At 44.8% G+C, this 22667-nt stretch overlaps 1 protein-coding gene across 1 annotated transcript in view; it reads left to right on the forward strand.

Moving 5' to 3' along the window:
• Window positions 1–22667, forward strand: part of LOC118367756 (glutamate receptor ionotropic, kainate 2-like) — a 301405-nt gene that overhangs the window by 114674 nt on the left and 164064 nt on the right. The window contains exon 8 of the mRNA XM_052489092.1: window positions 20073–20216. Coding sequence (XP_052345052.1) covers window positions 20073–20216 — 144 coding nt within the window. The remainder of the gene's footprint in view (window positions 1–20072; window positions 20217–22667) is intronic.

A 22667-nucleotide genomic window follows, 5' to 3' on the forward strand; every position in this document is an offset into this window, starting at 1 on the left:
GAATCCCTTGATACACGTACATTATGTAAATATTTGCCCAAATCCTTTAATGATTTAAATAATGGCATTTTGTTTGATGTGTAATTTCTTTGGTCATCATTGTGTGAGATGGCCATCATCTTAGAATTTGAGGTGAGAACAACATTTGGATATGTGTATAAACTCAGCAAAAAAAGAAACATCCTCTCACTGTCAACTGCGTTTATTTTCAGCAAACTTAACATGTGTAAATATTTATAATATATAATGTTTACATACATTACTCATCTCATATGTATATGTATATACTGCACTCTATATCATCTACTGCATCTTTATGTAATACACTAGGCACTTTAAACTATGCCACTTTTTTACATACCCTACATTACTCATCTCATATGTATATACTGTACTCGATACCATCTACTGCATCTTGCCTATGCCGTTCTGTACCATCACTCATTCATATATCTTTATGTACATATTCTTTATCCCTTTACACTTGTGTGTATAAGGTAGTAGTTTTGGAATTGTTAGGTTAGATTACTCGTTTGGTTATTACTGCATTGTCGGAACTAGAAGCACAAGCATTACACTACACTCGCATTAACATCTGCTAGCCATGTGTATGTGAAAAATAAATACATTTGATTTGATATTTGTATGAACATAAGAATCAACAACTGAGACAAACCGAACAAGTTCCACAGACATGTGACTAACAGAAATGGAATAATGTGTCCCTGAACAAAGGGGAGTCAAAATCAAAAGTAACAGTTGTCGTGTCTTTGGCTATGCCGGATTAAGTGATATGATATGCTATTCTATAAAATGTTTTCTCTGTAATTAATATTACCTGATTGAGCTAATCATGTAAATGTAATTAACTAGAAAGTCGGGGCACCACAAAATAATATTTATAGAGCAGTTATATTCCAAATAAACTCTTAAAGACCTAGTATTTTATATCAATAGCAGTCAATATTAATCATCACCTTATTTCAGTCTCATCTGAAAGTTGTAAATTATTGGTTATCTTCACGAACCAAGGCTAAGTTGAATCAGCAATACAAAATTGGGCTTAATTATTTATTTACTTAATACCTAACTAATCACACAGAATTAATCAGACCTTGATTACAAAGTATGTCATAAAGGAAAACGTCCCTAGCGGACGGAACAGATATGACAGCTGGTTACACAAAGAAATTGGGTCTGGGTTTGAGTGAAAGAGCGGGAAGACTGAAGAACAAAGGGAGAAGCGATGTCTCTATCTGGCCGTAGGCAACTACTCTATTGTAATTACAGAATCTTATGCATTCTAAATTACCGCGCATTTGAAAAAGGAAAATGCAATAAATATTTACTCTGAGCTGCGCTTCAGGTAGGTTGGTCGTAGATGCTGGTCGTGTTGGCCAACAGAGATCTTCCTGTCCTCGGAAGAATGTCTCTGGTGGTAAACTGGATACGTTGTAGTAACATCATTGAGTGGTAGACGGAATACTCTGTCTGTTCTTTCCTAGCCCACGTTTGCAGCTGCTGTTGCTAACTCAATGGCTAGGAGGTATCACGTCTGTAGTGAATAAGAGTTCAAAGTTCATACCATTCGCAACCAAAGCTCACGCTGAGGTTGGCTTCATTCTGTAGTTATTATCTGAACCCTTCTGACATCGGATCATCATCCTAATGTACCCGGAACAGAAAGTTATATTGTCATCAAGGCTTTATATAGAGGAGGGTGTATTTTATAGTTTATAACCAATGTCTCTTCACGTGGGCGGGCCACTGAGTCAGGCCTAATTCACTCATGAAAACCCAATTCTCACATTTTAGAAGCTAAAATCACATTTCATCCCATCACGAATAATTGAATATTCAAACATTTAAATTGCACAACATTTCCATGTGAATCTGATAACTATAATGTGTAGACTTTCCACTGTAGAGTTTATGTCATCCTATCATTGATGAGAATGTCTCAGATGACACCGAACTGACATCATATTAATTAAGTACCAACGCATATGTTCAACGGGTTGGATTACTAGAATATGGTTAATTTCCCCCTCCTTCTGATGTTCCCAGAATCTCTATGAATTTTAAATAGTCACATCAGTAGCGTAGAGAGAGGAAAAAGGGGGGAGAGGTATTTATGACTGTCATAAACCTACCCCCAGGCCAGCGTCGTGACACAGTCAACAGTCAGTATCTGGTGTGGCTACCAGCTGCATTAAGTACTGCAGTGCAACTCCTCCTCATGGACTGCACCAGATTTGCCAGTTCTTGCTGTGAGATGTTACCCCACTCTTCCACCAAGGCACCTGTAAGTTCCCGGACATTTCTGGGGGGAATGGCCCTAGCCCTCACCCTCCGATCCAACAGGTCCCAGATGTGCTCAATGGGATTGAGATCCGGGCTTTTCATTGGCCATGGCAGAACACTGACATTTCTGTATTGCTGAAAATTATGCACAGAATGAGCAGTATAGCTGGTGGCATTGTCATGCTGGAGGGTCATGTCAGGATGAGCCTGCAGGAAGGGTACCACATGAGGGAGGAGGATGTTTTCCCTGTAATGCACAGCATTGAGATTTCCTGTAATGACAACAAGCTCAGTCCGATGATGCTGTGGCACACCGCTCCAGACCATGACGGACCCTCCACCTCCAAATCGATCCCACTCCAGAGAACAGGCCTCAGTGTAACTCTCATCCCTTCGATGATAAACGCGAATCCGACCATCACCCCTGGTGAGACAAAACCGAGACTTGTCAGTGAAGAGCACTTTTTGCCAGTCCTGTCAGGTACAGCGACGGTAAGTTTGTACCCATAGTTGACATTGTTGCCGGTGATGTCTGGTGAGGACCTGCCTTACAATAGGCTTACAAGCCCTCAGTCTAGCCTCTCGCAGCCTATTGCGGACAGTCTGAGCACTGATGGAGGGATTGTGCATTCCTGGTGTAATTCAGGCAGTTGTTGTTGCCATCCTGTACCTGTCTCGCGGGTGTGATGTTCGGATGTACCGATCCTGTGCAGGTGTTGTTACAAGTGGTATTCCACTGCGAGGACGATCAGCTGTCCATCCTGTCTCCCTGTAGCGCTGTCTTAGGTGTCTCAGTACAGACATTGCAATGTATTGCCCTGGCCACATCTGCAGTCATCATGCCTCCGTGCAGCATGCCTGAAGCACATTGAGATGAGCAGGGACCCTGGGAATGTGCCTGGGAATGTGTTTTTCAGAGTCAGTAGAAAGGCCTCTTTAGTGTCCTAAGTTTTCATAGCTGTGACCTTAATTGCCTACCGTCTGTAAGCTGTTAGTGTCGTTTTTTTCACCTTTATTTTACCAGGTAGGCTAGTTGTGAACAAGTTCTCATTTACAACTGCGACCTGGCCAAGAATGAAGCAAAGCATTTCGACACATACAACAACACAGAGTTACACATGGACTAAACTAACATACAGTCAATAATACAGTAGTAAAAAGTCTATATACAGTGTGTGCAAATGAGGTAAGATAAGGGAGGTAAGGCAATAAATAGGCCATGGTGGCCTATTTACAATATACCAATTAAACATGCGAGTGATTGCTGTGCAGATGATGATGTGCAAGTAGAGATACTGGGGTGCAAAGGAGCAAGATACATAAACAAATACAGTGTGGGGATGAGGTAGTTGGATGGGCTATTTACAGATGGGCTATGTATAGGTACAGTGATCTGTGAGCTGGTGCTTAAAGCTAGTGAGGGAGATATGAGACTCCAGCTTCAGTGACTTTTGAAGTTTGTTCCAGTCGTTGGCAGCAGAGAACTGGAAGGAAAGGCGGCCAAAGTAGGAATTGGCTTTGAGGGTGACTAGTGAGATATATCTGCTGGAGCGTGTGCTACGGGTGGGTGCTGCTATGGTGACCAGTGAGCTGAGATAAGGGGAGACTTTACCTAGCAGAGACTTGTAATGACCTGGAGCCAGTCGGTTTGGCGACGAGTATGAAGCGAGGGCCAGCCAACAAGAGCGTACAGGTTGCAATGGTGGGTAGTATATGGGGCTTTGTAGACAAAACGGATGGCACTGTGATAGACTGCATCCAATTTGTTGAGTAGAGTGTTGGGGGCTATTTTGTAAATGACATCGCCGAAGTCGAGGATCGGTAGGGTGGTCAGTTTTACGAGTATGTTTGGCAGCATGAGTGAAGGATGCTTTGTTGCGAAATAGGAAGCCGATTCTAGATGTAGTTTTGGATTGGAGATGCTTAATGTGAGTCTGGAAAGAGAGTTTACAGTCTAACCAGACCCCTAGGTAATTGTAGTTGTAGTTGTAGAACCGTCCAGAGTAGTGATGCAGGACAGGCGGGCAGGTGTGGGCAGTGATCGGTTGAAGACCATGCATTTAGTTTTACTTGCATTTAAGAGCAGTTGGAGGCAACGGAAGGAAAGTTGAATGGCATTGAAGCTTGTCCGGAGGGTGGTTAACACATGGTCTGCGTAGAGGTGGATCAGAGAATCGCCAGCAGCAAGAGCAACATCATTGATGTATACAGAGAAGAGAGTCGGCCCGAGAATTGAACCCTGTGGCATCCCCATAGAAACTGCCAGAGGTCCGGACAACAGGCCCTCCGATTTGACACACTGAACTCTATCAGAGAAGAAGTTGGTGAACCAGGCGAGGCAGTCATTTGAGAAACCAAGGCTATTTAGTCTGCCGATAAGAATGTGGTGATTGACAGAGTCGAAAGCCTTGGCCAGGTCGATGAATACGGTTGCACAGTAATGTCTCTTATCGGTGGCGGTTATGATATCGTTTAGGAACTTGAGCGTGGCTGTGTCACGCCCTGACCTGAGATATCTCTGTTTTCTTTATATTTTGGTTAGGTCAGTGTGTGACTAGGGTGGGTACGCTAGTTTTGTATTGTCTAGGGTTTTTGTATGTCTAGGGTTTTGTAGGTCTAGGGGTTTTTGTAATTCTATGTTGGCCTGATATGGTTCCCAATCAGAGACAGCTGTTTATCGTTGTCTCTGATTGGGGTTCATATTTAGGCAGCCATTTCCCTTTGGTGTTTGTGAGATCTTGTTCTATGTTTAGTTGCCTGTCTGCACTATTCGTATACTGTCACGTTTGTTTTGTTGAGTTTCGGTTCTATTAGAAATGTGGAACTCTACTCATGCTACGCCTTGGTCTCATCTTTATAACGGACGTGACAGGCTGAGGTGCACCCATGACCAGCTCTGAAACCAGATTGCATAGCGGAGATGGTACGGTGGGATTCGAAATAGTCGGTAATCTGTTAACTTGGCTTTCGATGGTTCATTGAACAAGCACGTGAAACAGTGTTTAAACCCTTTACAATGAAGATCTGTTAAGTTATTTGGATTTTTACGAATTATCTTTGAAGGACAGGGTCCTGAAAAAGGGACATTTCTTTTTTTGATTAGTTTATTAGTAGGAAAACAGCGCATGCTTTACAGGTTATTAACATTCCGTGTGTAGGGTGAGAATCCTGACATTTGGTCAGTGTGTGTGTGAAAGGAAGCTTGTTGAACTTGTAGAATGGTTCATTGAGGTACATGAGCGTGTTCAAGAGATGCCTAACCAGGATCAATAGACAGCGATGATGCTGGGCTGGAGTGGACCAGAGGCCCTGTTGTCATCACCCAGTCATCTCTACACATTTTGGTCGCTGACTTGGAGATTTGTGTGTGCACACACACATGCACACAGTTGTTGGCAACCACTAGCCAGTCATCTTCAAGACTTATTTCAGACATATGTTTAAGACTGTGATGGGGTGGAGAGAGAGAGAGAGGGAGGGAGAGCAAATTGTCATTACAATGGAAAACAACAGCCATAATAAAGCTAGGTTTAACAGTCAATCTTCTCTCCTATTGAGCCTAAGTCTCATGACCAGATTCTAATGGTTAAAGGTTAAAGGCGCAGTCGGTCTCTTACTCTGTTCTATTGTTACCGTTTTTATCTTCAAACATAAAATGACCTTTAGTTGAACAGAGATTTTTCTACATTTATAATTTGTAAGAGGTCATCAGAGGCAGATTGGAGGAGAACAGTCAGCTCCATAGGAAATATTTAGAAGTAAAATGTTTCATTTTGGTTAAAAGCAAAGAACATTAAACCATCTGGAATATGGCCTGAGGCAGTCACAGAAATAAGCAACAGCCTCAACGGAGTCCTCTCTCTACACACACACACACACACACACACACACACACACACACACACACACACACACACACACACACACACACACACACACACACACACACACACACACACACACACACACACACACACACACACACACACACACACACACACACACACACACACACACACACACACACACACACACACACACACACACACACACACACACACACACACACACACACACACACACACTCTCTGTCTCTGCTGTAACCATTTACCATTCTCTGAGTTGTTTAAACACTGTTTAATGTTTACTATACTGTTTGATAGTGTTGAACAGCCGCAAAACAGTATTCAAGTTGTTCAATAAAATAGAAACATCTAACATACATCAAGGGGTTTCTAGTTCATACTGAGAGAGAAACCTTCCATGGTGCCATGGAGACATTTAAATGACCTGTAGTTTGGCCCCTCCCCTATGTCTCCTCCTGAGAACCTCCACCGTCCCATAGTGCACTGCAGCTGGCCATGCCGACAACAGCCAGGGTTGATTGAAAGCTGTAGTCAGTCATTGAGTAAGTCCTTCCGTGTTCTCTCTGTCACCTTCACTCCCCCTAGGCTGCCACATACCCGTAACAAACTCTTTACTCAATATGCCAGCCCACAATAACACCCAGAGACAGGCCAATTTTATGATTCATTTAGCTCAATAAATAGCCTTTATTAAAGTTTACTTACTTATCAGCAAGAGGCTGTGTGTGTGTTATTGGGCCTGCTCCTGCGAGCTGTGGAGAATTGGAGCTGATGGAGAGACTAGAGGTGTAGAGAAAGGGAGGAATGGATGGATTGGAGGGGGCTCACTCTGCTCCTGCTGAGTATGTTACCTGGATGAGCAGGGTGTAGTCAGAATATCTGAAACACAGACACACTGATCTCATATCAACACCAGGATTCAGTTTATTAACTCTAAATTTCACAGGAATATGCACCGTCACGATTGCCTCCACAATTAGACATCCCTCTAGTTCTCCGCAGTAAGACCTACAACAACATGGCAGTACAACACGGGCAGAGCAGAGGTGCTTGGCGTTTGTTTTGCCCACTAATAGATATCATGTCTATGGGGAGAGCAAGCGGGGGGGTTGAGATGGAGAGTGAATGAGAAGAAGAGAAGAGAGAGAGCAGAGAGAGACGGGAGTCAGGCGGGAGGGAAGGGGGAATGTCAGGGTGATTTAGATGTGAGTGAGAGGGGAGAGAGTGTGAGGAGACACAGGCCCGGGGCCTCAGCTCTGGCTGGTGAGAGACAGATTTTAATCAGAGAGGCTGGAGAGCCAGAGGCCCCCCAGGGGCCCTGCGCATGTCATGGCATTACAGACAAAACAACACCAGCACCCAGACGACTAGCTTAGCCCCCTAATAAAAGATGACCCTGCCAACACACATCACCATCATCATCATCCAGCCCACTGCTACCTTAATCTGGCTCATCCTCCAACACTAATTAACTTCATTGAGGGGCTAAATGACACATCCTAGTTTAACTTCATTGAGGGGCTAAATGACACATCCTAGTTTAACTTCATTGAGGGGATAAATGACACATCCTAGTTTAACTTCATTGAGGGGATAAATGACACATCCTAGTTTAACTTCATTGAGGGGATAAATGACACATCCTAGTTTAACTTCATTGAGGGGCTAAATGACACATCCTAGTTTAACTTCATTGAGGGATAAATGACACATCCTAGTTTAACTTCATTGAGGGGCTAAATGACACATCCTAGTTTAACTTCATTGAGGGGATAAATGACACATCCTAGTTTAACTTCATTGAGGAGATAAATGACACATCCTAGTTTAACTTCATTGAGGGGATAAATGACACATCCTAGTTTAACTTCATTGAGGGGATAAATGACACATCCTAGTTTAACTTCATTGAGGGGCTAAATGACACATCCTAGTTTAACTTCATTGAGGGGATAAATGACACATCCTAGTTTAACTTCATTGAGGGGCTAAATGACACATCCTAGTTTAACTTCATTGAGGGGATAAATGACACATCCTAGTTTAACTTCATTGAGGCGATAAATGACACATCCACATTTTTCTTTAGTCTTATTTTTGTTTTCTTTAATAGTAGGCCTTGTGATTTTTGGGAATAGTCAGATTAGAGTCATCATTATATGTGATTTAAAAACTAAATCAAATGATTAGCATGTTAAGTAATGAATGAATTAATAGTTTAATTTTCATTTAACTTAGCTTCCTGCATTTTAGTTTTTTAATCTGAAGCCAATGGTCTGTCAATGGCGAGGGCAGGTTCTTTGTTTGGTGTAGTGATGCACTGTATTATCATAACGTGGCATACAGTGCCTTCGGAAAGTATTTAAACCCCTTGACTTTTTAAAAACATTTTGTTACGTTACAGCTTTATTCTAAAATTGATTAAATAGCATTTTTTCCCTCATCAATATACATACAATACCCCATAATGACAAAGCAAAAACGGGTTTTTAGAAATTGCTGCCTATTTATTTAAAAATATATATACTGTATATATCATATTTGCATACGTATTCAGACCCTTTACTCAGTACTTTGTTGAAGCACCTTAGGCAGTGATTACAGCCTTGAGTCTTCTTGTGTATGACTCTACAAGCTTGGCACACCTGTATTTGGGGAGTTTCTCCCATTCTTCTCTGCAGATCCTCTCAAGCTCTGTCAGGTTGGATGAGGAGCTTTACAGCACAGCTATTTTCAGGTCTCTCCAGAGATGTTCGATCGGGTTCAAGTCCGGACTCTGGCTGGGCCACTCAAGAACATTCAGAGACTTGTCCTGAAGCCACTCCTGCTTTGTCTTGGCTGTATGCTTAGGGCCGTTGCCCTGTTGGAAGGTGAACCTTCGCCCCAGTCTGAGGTCCTGAGCGTTCTGGAGCAGGTTTTCGTCAAGGATTTCTCTATACTTTGCTCCGTTCATCTTTCCCTCGATCCTGAATAGTCTCCCAGTCCCTGCCGCTGAAAAACATCCCCACAGCATGATGCTGCCACCACCATGCTTCACCGTAGGGATGGTTCCAGGTTTCCTCCAAACATTGTCTTGTCGACAGAGAAGGCCGCCTCGCTTCGCATAGGAAACTATGCAGTATTTAGTTTTTTTTACATGTTATTTCTTACATTGGTACCTGTGTTCTGCCTTCCACCCAGGACAATGGATCGGATCCCAGCCAGCGACACAAAACAACGACATCGTAAAAGAGGCAAACGAAGAGGTCTTCTGGTCATGCTCCGGAGACGGGCACATCTCGCACCACTCCCTAGCATACTACTCGCCAATGTCCAGTCTCTTGACAACGAGGTTGATGAAATCCGAGCATGGGTAGCATTCCAGAGAGACAACCAGAGACTGTAACGTTCTTTGTTTCACGGAAACATGGCTCACTCAAGAGACTCTAACGGAGCCGGTGCAGCCAGCTGGTTTCTTCACGCATAGCGCCGACAGAAACAAGCATCTTTCTGGTAAGAAGAGGGGCGGGGGGGTATGCCTTATGATTAAAGAGACGTGGTGTGATCATAACAACATACAGGAACTCAAATCCTCCTGTTCACCTGACTTAGAATTCCTCACAATCAAATGCCGACCGCATTATCTACCAAGGGAATTCTAATTATAATCACAGCCGTATATATTCCCCCCAAGCAGACACATCGATGGCCCTGAATGAACTTTATTTGACTCTATGTACACTGGAAACCACATATCCTGAGGCTGCATTCATTGTAGCTGAGGATTTTAACAAGGCTAATCTGAAAACAAGACTCCCTAAATTCTATCAGCATATCGATTGTGCAACCAGGGCTGGTAAAACCCTGGATCATTGTTATTCTAACTTCCGCGACGCATATAAGGCCCTCCCCCGCCCTCCTTTCGGAAAAGCTGACCACGACTCCATTTTGTTGCTTCCAGCCTACAGACAAAGACTAAAACAAGAAGCTCCCTCGCTCTGGTCTGTTCAATGCTGGTCCAACCAATCTGATTCCATGCTTCAAGACTGCTTCGATTACGTGGATTGGGATATGTTCCGCATTGCGTCCAACAACAACATTGACGAATACGCTGATTTGGTGAGCGAGTTCATTAGAAAGTGCATTGACAATGTTATACCTACAGCAACGATTAAAACATTCCCAAACCAGAAGCCGTGGATTAATGGCAGCATTCGCGTGAAACTGAAAGCGCAAACCACCGGTTTTAACCAGGGCAAGGTGACCAGAAACATGACCGAATACAAAAAGTGTAGCTATTCCCTCCGCAAGGCAATCAAACAAGCTAAGCGTCAGTATAGAGACAAAGTAGAGTCGCAATTCAACGGCTCAGACACAAGAGGTATGTGGCAGGGTCTACAGTCAATCACGGATTAAAAAAGAAAAACCGGACCAGGATGTCTTGCTCCCAGACAGACTAAATAACTTTTTGGTTCGATTTGAGGACAATACAGTGCCACTGACAAGACCCGCTACCAAAACCTGCAAACTCTCCTTCACTGCAGCCAATGTGAGTAAAACATTTAAACGTGTTAAGCCTCGCAAGGCTGCAGGCCCAGACGGCATCCCCAGCCGTGTCCTCAGAGCATGCGCAAACCAGACCCACCCTAGACCCACTCCAATTTGCTTACCGCCCCAATAGGTCCACAGACGACGCAATCGCAACCACAATGCACACTGCCCTAACCCATCTGGTGGTGAGGGTAGGTATAACAATATCTCCACCCCGCTGATCCTCAACACTGCGGCCCCACAAGGGTGCGTTCTGAGCCCTCTCCTGTACTGCCTGTTCACCCATGACTGCGTGGCCATGCACGCCTCCAACTCAATCTTCTATCATCCAGAAGGCGAGGTCAGTACAGGTGCATCAAAGCAGGGACCGAGATACTGAAAAACAGCTTCTATCTCAAGGCCATCAGACTGTTAAACAGCCACCACTAACACTGTAGTTCTTGACCAGGAGAGTCTTTCGGTGCCTTTTGCCAAAGTGGGCTGTCATGTGCCTTTTATTGAGGAGTGGCTTCTATCTAGCCACTCTACAATAAAGGTATACTTGGTGTAGTGCTGCAGAGATGGTTGTCCTTCTGGAAGATTCTCCCATCTTCACAGAGGAACTCTAGAGCTCTGTCAGAGTCACCATCAGTTTCTTGGTCACCTCCCTTACCAAGGCCTTTCTCCCCCCCCGATTGCTCAGTTTGGCCAGCTCTTGGACGAATCTTGGTGGTTCCAACCTTCTTCCTTTTAAGAATGATGGAGGCCACTGTGTTCTTGGAGACCTTCAATGCTGCAGACAGCTTTTGGTACCCTTCCCCAGATCTGTGCCCTCTACGGACAATTCATTTGACATCATGGCTTGGTTTTTGCTCTGACCTTATATAGACAGGTGTGTGCCTTTCCAAATCATATCCAATCAATTGAATATACCACAGGTGGAATCCAATCAAGGATCATTAATGGAAACAACTACATTTCGAGTCTCAAAGCGAAGGGTCTGAATTCTTAGGTAAATAAGGTTTTTCTGTTTTGTGGTTTCATACATTTGAAAAAATATCTAAGACCTGTTTTTCGCTTTGTCGTTATGGGGTATTGTGTGTAGATTGCTGAGGATTTATTTTTATTTAATCAATTTCAGAATAAGGCTGTAACTTAACAGAATGTGGAAAAGGTAAAGGGGTCTGAATACTTTCTCTGACTTAGAGGGAGAGAGAGAGAGAGAGAGAGAGAGAGAGAGAGAGAGAGAGAGAGAGAGAGAGAGAGAGAGAGAGAGAGAGAGAGAGAGCACACAAGGGAGAGAGAGAGTGAGAGTGCGAGAGAGAGAGAGCACAGGAGCGCTAGAGAGAGCGAGAGCGCGCAGGGGAGAGAGGAGGCAGATTGAGGCGGAAGAATAGACAGCGTCAGGTGTAATGTTCATATTGGCTGACACAAGGGAAAAGCCAGCTTTTAAAGCGTTTAGCTTTAATTTCATTCAGGAGTGACATAATTGATTTTAATGAGATGTTTATAGAGTGAAGTGGCGCTGTTGCTAAATCATTTGCAAGGCTTGCTGCCTGCTTGGTTCTTCAGAGGCTCACACAGCACTGGGGAAAAGAGAGAAAAGCACTCAAGCATTCACTGCCAAAATTCACACAGTTCCCCTTCCCCCCCACCCACCCACACTTCCTGTCTTTCTTCACTTTCACTTTTTACATCCATTCAACCTTGTGTAAACTTGCTGAATTTGTATTTTTTCTTGGTAATACTTTTTTCTTATTTATGTTGTTTTTCTTTCTTTTCTGCACTAGTTATAGTAGATCCACATTGGTGCTAGTTGTCCATTAGGAACTGGCTGTAGGGGTGCTAGTTGTCCATTAGGAACTGGCTGTAGGGGTGCTAGTTGTCCATTAGGAACTGGCTGTAGGGGTGCTAGTTGTCCATTAGGAACTGGCTGTAGGGGTGCTAGTTGTCCATTAGGAACTGGCTGTAGGGGTGCTAGTTGTCCATTAGGAACTGGCTGTAGGGGTGCTAGTTGTCCATTAGGAACTGGCTGTAGGGGTGCTAGTTGTCCATTAGGAACTGGCTGTAGGGGTGCTAGTTGTCCATTAGGAACTGGCTGTAGGGGTGCTAGTTGTCCATTAGGAACTGGCTGTAGGGATGCTAGTTGTCCATTAGGAACTGGCTGTAGGGGTGCTAGTTGTCCATTAGGAACTGGCTGTAGGGGTGCTAGTTGTCCATTAGGAACTGGCTGTAGGGATGCTAGTTGTCCATTAGGAACTGGCTGTAGGGGTGCTAGTTGTCCATTAGGAACTGGCTGTAGGGGTGCTAGTTGTCCATTAGGAACTGGCTGTAGGGGTGCTAGTTGTCCATTAGGAACTGGCTGTAGGGGTGCTAGTTGTCCATTAGGAACTGGCTGTAGGGGTACTAGTTGTCCATTAGGAACTGGCTGTAGGGGTGCTAGTTGTCCATTAGGAACTGGCTGTAGGGATGCTAGTTGTCCATTAGGAACTGGCTGTAGGGGTGCTAGTTGTCCATTAGGAACTGGCTGTAGGGGTGCTAGTTGTCCATTAGGAACTGGCTGTAGGGGTGCTAGTTGTCCATTAGGAACTGGCTGTAGGGATGCTAGTTGTCCATTAGGAACTGGCTGTAGGGGTGCTAGTTGTCCATTAGGAACTGGCTGTAGGGATGCTAGTTGTCCATTAGGAACTGGCTGTAGGGGTGCTAGTTGTCCATTAGGAACTGGCTGTAGGGGTGCTAGTTGTCCATTAGGAACTGGCTGTAGGGGTGCTAGTTGTCCATTAGGAACTGGCTGTAGGGGTGCTAGTTGTCCATTAGGAACTGGCTGTAGGGGTGCTAGTTGTCCATTAGGAACTGGCTGTAGGGGTGCTAGTTGTCCATTAGGAACTGGCTGTAGGGGTGCTAGTTGTCCATTAGGAACTGGCTGTAGGGATGCTAGTTGTCCATTAGGAACTGGCTGTAGGGATGCTAGTTGTCCATTAGGAACTGGCTGTAGGGGTGCTAGTTGTCCATTAGGAACTGGCTGTAGGGATGCTAGTTGTCCATTAGGAACTGGCTGTAGGGATGCTAGTTGTCCATTAGGAACTGGCTGTAGGGGTGCTAGTTGTCCATTAGGAACTGGCTGTAGGGGTGCTAGTTGTCCATTAGGAACTGGCTGTAGGGGTGCTAGTTGTCCATTAGGAACTGGCTGTAGGGGTGCTAGTTGTCCATTAGGAACTGGCTGTAGGGATGCTAGTTGTCCATTAGGAACTGGCTGTAGGGATGCTAGTTGTCCATTAGGAACTGGCTGTAGGGGTGCTAGTTGTCCATTAGGAACTGGCTGTAGGGGTGCTAGTTGTCCATTAGGAACTGGCTGTAGGGGTGCTAGTTGTCCATTAGGAACTGGCTGTAGGGGTGCTAGTTGTCCATTAGGAACTGGCTGTAGGGGTGCTAGTTGTCCATTAGGAACTGGCTGTAGGGGTGCTAGTTGTCCATTAGGAACTGGCTGTAGGGGTGCTAGTTGTCCATTAGGAACTGGCTGTAGGGGTGCTAGTTGTCCATTAGGAACTGGCTGTAGGGATGCTAGTTGTCCATTAGGAACTGGCTGTAGGGATGCTAGTTGTCCATTAGGAACTGGCTGTAGGGGTGCTAGTTGTCCATTAGGAACTGGCTGTAGGGATGCTAGTTGTCCATTAGGAACTGGCTGTAGGGGTGCTAATTGCGGCAGCATTGTTCCCTGTGAATGTCCATTTGAGTTGTGTGTTTCTCATCCCACAAACCACCCGCTAGCATGGCATCCAACACACTTTTACCACAGTGAAAAATCACAGTGTCAGCAGTAGTAATAATGGCATCTCAGACTTAAATCACCCTCCCCACTTCCCCGTCCCAGCCAGCCCACTCTGTGGCCCACCTTCTCTGCACTGTGATTGACAGGTGCCACACTAAACCAGAGTGATTATAAAGACACTTCTCTCTGGGTTACTGAGGCAGTGTGGACAGCATAGAATTGCCCCTTACCTATCCTTCACCCCCTCCACCCCTCAGCAAAAGACAGACTGTCACTCTGCAGCTGGCGACCACACCATTTCACTCCCCCCCCCGTCCTCCAGAGTGTCACCCACCCTGCAGCAGCTTCACTTCTCTTTTATCAACACCTTCTAAAATAGACATTATTAATATCACACATTTTATTCCTAAACTCCCACACCATGACACCACTGACAGTAACCACCCGCAACACCATATTATCATCCAAACTGCCGTCACAACCGCTTCCGGCAAAACAATCAGGACAAGGGTGGAGAAATGACAGGTTTAGGTCCTGATTTATTCAGCAGAACTGCGGTTTCCAATGGCAACCCTCAGGCACGATGTCCATACAACAAACGTAAGGAGCTATTTTGATTGCTTTCCAATCAAGCGAGACAAACACTAATTAGATTTTTTTGAGGGACTGTGGAATTAGGGGTGTGGAACTTGGAGCGTGGATGACTGGCATTTCTCTCTGATAAGTTGCTCTCATATCAGTCTCCTTACGCACTTCTGTTTACTGTCAGCCGTTTATTATTACAGAGAGTGAAGGAGTAAAGCTGCAGATTCCGAGAGAGTCCCAAACGCCACCTTATTCCCTATATAGGACAGTGCTTTTGACCAGGGCACATAGGGCGCTATGTAGGGAATAGGGTGCCATTTGGTACACACACAGTGTGTTTTCAGAGATTAGAGATGTCTGGGTTTATCATACCTTTTCATGATTGTTTGTCTAATGTGCTGTGTGCTGTAGATGTCATGTCGCCATGGTTATTTGGCATATTAGAAAATGGCCCTTTCTTTGCTTTTCTTGCTCTCTTCCCTGTTCCTTTCTCTCCTCTCTCTTTGTTTCCTATAATAACATTGTGCATCTTCATGGTGGAAGTCTCACAGTACAACTAAGTTAGGTAGGCAACGAGGATAAAACAGTTTGAATGGTTGACATCCCAATGAAATGAGATCTATATGACAGACATTCCATTGACTGTGATGTGATAATGTGATGATATGAATGATCTGTGATGTGGTTGGCGGGGATGATGCCACATTGTCTCTCTTGTTGGAGATGGAAGCTGGTGTCATATTTCTGATGGTTGACATCCCACTGAGTTGGTGTGATGTAGCCTATTGACGGTGATGTGATGACATGAGGACACATTCTCTCTCTTGTTTCACAGACAGACGTTGCTCTCATGAACAGATGTGGGATCTTTATTTGATCACCCTGTTGCAAGAGAACTTTCCTGCAATGCAGAACATTTAAAACTTGTAGTATATTTGAGGTTTAAAAAGGCTTATGGATTTTGTAATTGCCACTGAAATTTTAGACTTGATATTCCCTTTTAGAAAAATGTATCAACCCCTACAAAAATCTCCATTACTTAAAATCCACATAATAATTCACATTTCTGTTGCTGCAGGATTATTTTCCTGTTGTAGCAAACGGACTCATATTAAGATCCTACATCTGTAGACTGATACATGTGGTGTGATCTAGTAATATGTGATGATTTGTGTGCGGTGATGACACATGGTCTCTCTGTTCCACATGTCCGATGCTGTGACATAGGCATCCAATTGACTGTGAAAATCAAATCAAATTGTGTGTGTCACGTACACATATTTTTCAGATGTTATCGCAGGTGCAACAAAACGCTTCTGTTTCTGACTCCAACAGTGCAGTAATAAAGTGCCTGGCAGATATCTCAACTTGGATGCAACCCACCACCTCAAGCACCAACCTTGACAAGACGGAGCTGCTCCTCCTCCTGGGGAAGGCCTGCCCGCTCAAAGACCTCTCCATCAGGGATGACAACTCCACAGTGTTGCCCTCACAGAGTGCAAAGAACCTTGGCATGACCCTGGACGTCACCCTGTCATTTTCTGCAAACATCAGAGCAGTGACTCGCTCCTGCAGGTTCATGCTCTACAACATCCGTTGAGTACGACCCTACCTCACACAGGAAGTGGCGCAGGTCCTAATTCAGGCACTTGCCCTGTCCCGTCTAGACTACTGTAAATCGCTGTTGGCTGGGCTCCCCGCTTGTGCCATCAAATCCCTGCAACATATCCAGAATGCTGCAGCTCACCTGGTGCTTACCTATGGAACAGCAAGAGGAACTGCCCCTCCCTACCTTCAGCCTATGTTCAAATCCTACACCCCAACCCGAGCACTCCATTCTGCCACCTCAGGTCTCTTGGCCCTTCCAAGAGAGCAGCTCCCACTCAGTCCAGTCCAAGGTCTTCTCTGTCCTGGCACCCCAATGGTGGAACCAGCTTCCCCCTAAAAACCTGAACCAGCACGTTCACTTGATCCTCCCCCCGCCCTTTCTAGCTCTGACTCTACTGATACCTAAAAAATGTAATATATATACAATGCGTTCAGAATGTATTCATACCCCTTGACCTTCTCCACATTTTGTTGTGTTAAAGCCAGAATTTAACATTTATTAAATTGAGATTTTCTGTCACTGTCCTACACACAATATCCCATAATGTCAAAGTGGAATTATGTTTTTAGATCAAAAATAAAATCAATTATAAATTAAAAGCTGAAATGTCTTGTGTCAATAAGTAATCAACCCCTTAGAAATGGCAAGCCTAAATAAGTTCAGAATTAAAAATGTGCTTAACAAGTCACACAATAAGTTGAGTGGATGCAATGTGTGTAATAATAGTGTTGAACATAATTGTTTAATTACTACCTCATCTCTGTACCATCAGTCCTGTGTCATGCCCACAGTAAAGCATCCTGATCCCATTCATGTGTGGGGTTGCTTCTCAGCCAAGGGAGTGGGCTCACTCACAATTTTGCCTAAGAACTCAGCCATGAATAAAGAATGGTACCAACACATCCTCTGAGAGCAACTTCTCCCAACCATCCAGGAACAGTTTGGTGACAAACAATGCCTTTTCCATCATGATGGAGCACCTTGCCATGTGGCAAAAGTGATAACTAAGTGGCTCAGGGAACAAAACATTGATATTTTGGGTCCATGGCCAGGAAACTCCCCAGACTTTAATCCCATTGAGAATTTGTGGTCAATCCTCAAGAGGCGGGTGGACAAACAAAAACCCACAAATTCTGACAAACTCCAAGCATCGATTATGCAGGAATGGGCTGTCATAAGTCAGGATGTGGCCCAGAAGTTAATTGATAGCATGCCAGGGCGGATTGCAGAGATCTTGAAAAGAAGGGTCAACACTGCAAATATTGACTCTTTGCATCAACTTCATGTAATTGTCAATAAAAGCCTTTGACACTTATGAAATGCTTGTAATTATACTTCAGTTTTCCATAGTAACATCTGACAAAAATATTTAAAGACACTGAAGCAGCAAACGTTGTGGAAATGAATATTTGTGTCATTCACAAAACTTTTGGCCACGAATGTAAATAGGGCGGGATAGAGTACCGGGTGGTAGACAGCTAGCAACAGTGGCTGAGTTCAGGGCAGCCTAGTGGTGACTATTTAACAGTCTGATAGCCTGGAGATGGAAGCTGTGTTTTAGTCTCTCAATACCAGCTTTGATGCACTTGTACTGTCTCCGCCTTCCAGATGGTAGCGGGGTGAACAGGCCGTGGCTCAGGTGGCTGAGCCCCTTGAGTTTCTGTGACACCGGTTGCTGTAGATGTCCTGGAAGGCAGGCAGTGTGATGCTTTGGTGTGACCGTACCACCCTCTGGAGAGCCCTGCTTTTGCGGACGGTGCAATTGCCGTACCAGGCGGTGATACAGTCCGACAGGATGCTCTCAATGGTGCACCTGTAGAAGTTTGTGAGGGTCTTAGAGAGGGGCCAAGACAAATTTATTCAGTCTCCTGAGATTGAAGAGGCACTGTAATGCCTTTTTCACCACACTGTCTGTGTTGATGGACCATTTCAGGTTTTCAGTGATGTGAACGCAGAAGAACTTGAGGATTTACACCCTCTCCACTGCGGCCTCATCGATGTGGAGGGGGGCGTGCTCTCTCTGCTGTCTCCTGAAGTCCACGATCAGCTCCTTCATTTTGTTGATGTTGAAGGAGAGGTTATTTTCCTGGCCCAACTCCGCCAGGGCTCTCACCTCCTTCCTGTAGGCTGTCTTGTCGTTGTTGGTAATCAGGCCTACCACTGTTGTTTCATCAGCAAACTTTATGATTGAGTTGAAGACGTGAGTGACCACGAAGTCATGAGAGAACAGGGAGTACAGAAGAGAGCAGAGCATGCACCCTTGTGGGGCCCCTGTGTTCAGGAGCAGCGTGTGGGAGATGTATTTGCCTACCCTCACCACCTGGGGTGAGCCCATCAGGAAGTCCCTGATCCAGTTGCAGAGGGCGGGTTTCAGACCCAGGGGCCTGATCTTAGTGATGAGCTTGGAGGGCACTATTGTGTTGAAGGCTGAGCTGTAGTCAATGAACATACTGTACATAGGTATTCCTGTTGTCCAGAAGGGATGGGACAGTGTGCAGTTCAATGACGATTGCGTCTGTGGATCTGTTGGGGCGGTTTTTGTAGTGGGTGTCGGAAAAGATAGAGGTGACGTGATCCTTAACTAGCCTCTCAAAGCACTTCATGATGACAAGAAGTGAGTGTTACGGGGCAATAGTAATTTAGTTCAGTTGCATTCACTTTCTTGGGTACAGGAACAATGGTGGACATATTGAAGCAAGTGAGGACAACAGACTGATGAAATTATACAAACAAAAATATAAACCCAACATGTAAAGTGTTTGTCCCATGTTTCATGAGCTGAAATAAAAGATTCCAGAAATTTTCGATATGATGAAAAACCTCTCAAATGATGGCCAGAAATGTGTTTACATCCCTGTTAGTGAGCATTTCTCATTTTCCAAGATAATCCATCCACCTGACAGGTGTGGCATATCAAGAAGCTGATTAAACAGCATGATCATTACACAGGTGAACCTTGTGCTGGGGCCATTAAAAGGCCACTCTTAAAATGTGCAGTTTTGTCACACAAAACATTGTCACAGATGTCTCAAGTTTTGAGGGAGCGTGCAATTGGCATGCTGACTGAAGGAATGTCCACCAGATCTGTTGCCAAATAATTTAATGTTAATTTCTCTAAAATAAGCCACCTCCAACATAGTTTTAGAGAATTTGGCAGTACGTCCAACCGGCCTCACAACTGCAGACCACGTGTATCCACGCCAGCCCAAATGGGTGGGCCTATGCCCTCCCAGACCCACCCATGACTGCACTCTTGCCCAGTCATGTGGAATCCATAGATTAGGGCCTTATTTATATATTTTAATTGACTGACTTCATTATGTGTACTGCAACTCCGTAAAAGCATTGAAATTGTTGCATGTTGCGTTTTATATATTTGTTCAGTATATATAAAACATTTAAATTCTACATTCTCTTTGTTGTTTTCCAGACGGACGCTGCGCTCATGTACGATGCCGTGCACGTGGTGGCCGTGGCCGTGCAGCAGTCTCAGCAGATCACTGTCAGCTCCCTACAGTGCAACAGACACAAACCCTGGCGCTTTGGGAACAGATTCATGGCCCTCATCAAAGATGTACGTAGTATTATACATTACACACCGGCCCACTGGACAGGCAGGGGAGGGATGGACATGGAGAGAGAGAATGAATGAGTGAGAGAGAGCCTACACACACATAGGAAAGAGAGCATGAAAGAGAGAGAGAGCCTACACACACATAGGAGAGAGAGCATGAAAGAGAGAGAGAACGCCTACACACACACAGGAGAGAGAGAATGAAAGAGTGAGTGAGAGAGAGCCTACACACACATAGGAGAGAGAGCATGAAAGAGAGAGAGAACGCCTACCCACACATAGGAGAGAGAGAATGAAAGAGAGAGAGATTGCCTACACACACACAGGAGAGAGAATGAAAGAGAGAGAGAATGCCTACACACACATAGGAGAGAGAGCATGAAAGAGAGAGAGAGAACGCCTACACACACATAGGAGAGAGAGAATGAATGAGTGAGTGAGAGAGAGCCTACACACACATAGGAGAGTGAGCATGAAAGAGAGAGAGAACGCCTACACACACATAGGAGAGAGAGAATGAATGAGTGAGTGAGAGAGAGCCTACACACACATAGGAGAGAGAGCATGAAAGAGAGAGAGAACGCCTACACACACACAGGAGAGAGAGAATGAAAGAGTGAGTGAAAGAGAGCCTACACACATAGGAGAGAGAAAATGAATGAGTGAGTGAGAGAGAGCCTACACACACATAGGAGAGAGTGCATGAAAGAGAGAGAACGCCTACACACACATAGGAGAGAGAGCATGAAAGAGTGAGAGAACACCTACACACACATAGGAGAGAGAGAATGAAAGAGAGAGAGAATGCCTACACACACATAGGAGAGAGAGAATGAAAGAGAGAGAGATTGCCTACACACACATAGGAGAGAGAATGAAAGAGAGAGAGAACGCCTACCCACACATAGGAGAGAGAGAATGAAAGAGAGAGAGAATGCCTACACACATAGGAGAGAGAGAATGAAAGAGAGAGAGATTGCCTACACACACATAGGAGAGAGAATGAAAGAGAGAGAGATTGCCTACACACACACAGGAGAGAGAGAATGAAAGAGAGAGAGAATGAAAGAGTGAGAGAGCCTACACACACATAGGAGAGAGATAATGAAAGAGAGAGAGAATGAAAGAGTGAGAGAGCCTACACACACATAGGAGAGAGAGCATGAAAGAGTGAGAGAACGCCTACACACACATAGGAGAGAGAGACACAAGAGAGACATACAGCGAGACAAGCTGGATGGGCACAAGGGGGCGATCAAAGAAATCAATGTAAATGAAAGAAAAAGGCTTTGTTTTTAACGGCATTTTTATATTATGTACATTCATAGTTCTCCGAGAGCAGCAACCATCTTCATCTTAAACCTGTCTCCCTGTTTTCATATCATGTCCCTACAGAATGGGTCTACATGATCTTAATCTTAATCTTTCCTCAGTGTGCTAGATAGATTCTGGAAACTGGGGTGGTTAATCCAAACGTCCCTGGCTGTCAGCTATATTTAGGGTTTGTAAAGGCTAGCTACCCTGTTCTGTTCTGTTTGCTCTGTGAGATTTCACCAGAACCTTGCTAACACTCACACTGTCTCGGGGGTGGTGTGGCTGGAGGGTGGGGAGGACAAATGGAGGGATGAGGTTTTTGACATTTTAAAGCTCTTTGTCTCGAACAGCCGCACAAATAATCTCACATCTCGCCACCTCTAGTGCTCTCTCTCTCTAAGCCTGTGGACCAGTACTAGGGTGGACACCAGCCAGCCCTCATAAATGACACCACTGTTTGGCCTGATGGTCTTTATATACCACTGTACTGTCGATCCAGAGTGACATACAGGGTAACACTGGACTATCACTGCATGGCCACTGCATCACAGGCTAATGCTGAACTATCACTACATGGCCTCTGCATCACAGGCTAATGCTGAACTATCACTACATGGCCTCTGCATCACAGGCTAATGCTGAACTATCACTACATGGCCTCTGCATCACAGGCTAACACTGGACTATCACTGCATGGCCACTGCATCACATGCTAACACTGAATTATCACTGCATGGCCACTGCATCACAGGCTAACACTGGACTATCACTGCATGGCCACTGCATCACAGGCTAACACTGAATTATCACTGCATGGCCACTGCATCACAGGCTAAACTGAATTATCACTGCATGGCCACTGCATCACAGGCTAACACTAAACTATCACTGCATGGCCACTATATCACATGCTAACACTAAGTTAACACTGCCTGGCCACTGTATCACATGCTAACACTGAGTTATTACTGCCTGGCCACTGTATCACAGGCTAACACTAAACTATCACTGCCTGGCCACTGTATCACAGGCTAACACTGAACTATCACTGCCTGGCCACTGCATCACAGGCTAACACTGAACTATCAATGCCTGGCGGGTAGGAGCATTGGGCCAGTAACCGAAAGGTTTCTGGAT

Source organism: Oncorhynchus keta, chromosome 31 (genome assembly GCF_023373465.1).
Source record: "Oncorhynchus keta strain PuntledgeMale-10-30-2019 chromosome 31, Oket_V2, whole genome shotgun sequence".
In the NCBI taxonomy this organism is placed as follows: Eukaryota; Metazoa; Chordata; class Actinopteri; order Salmoniformes; family Salmonidae; genus Oncorhynchus; species Oncorhynchus keta.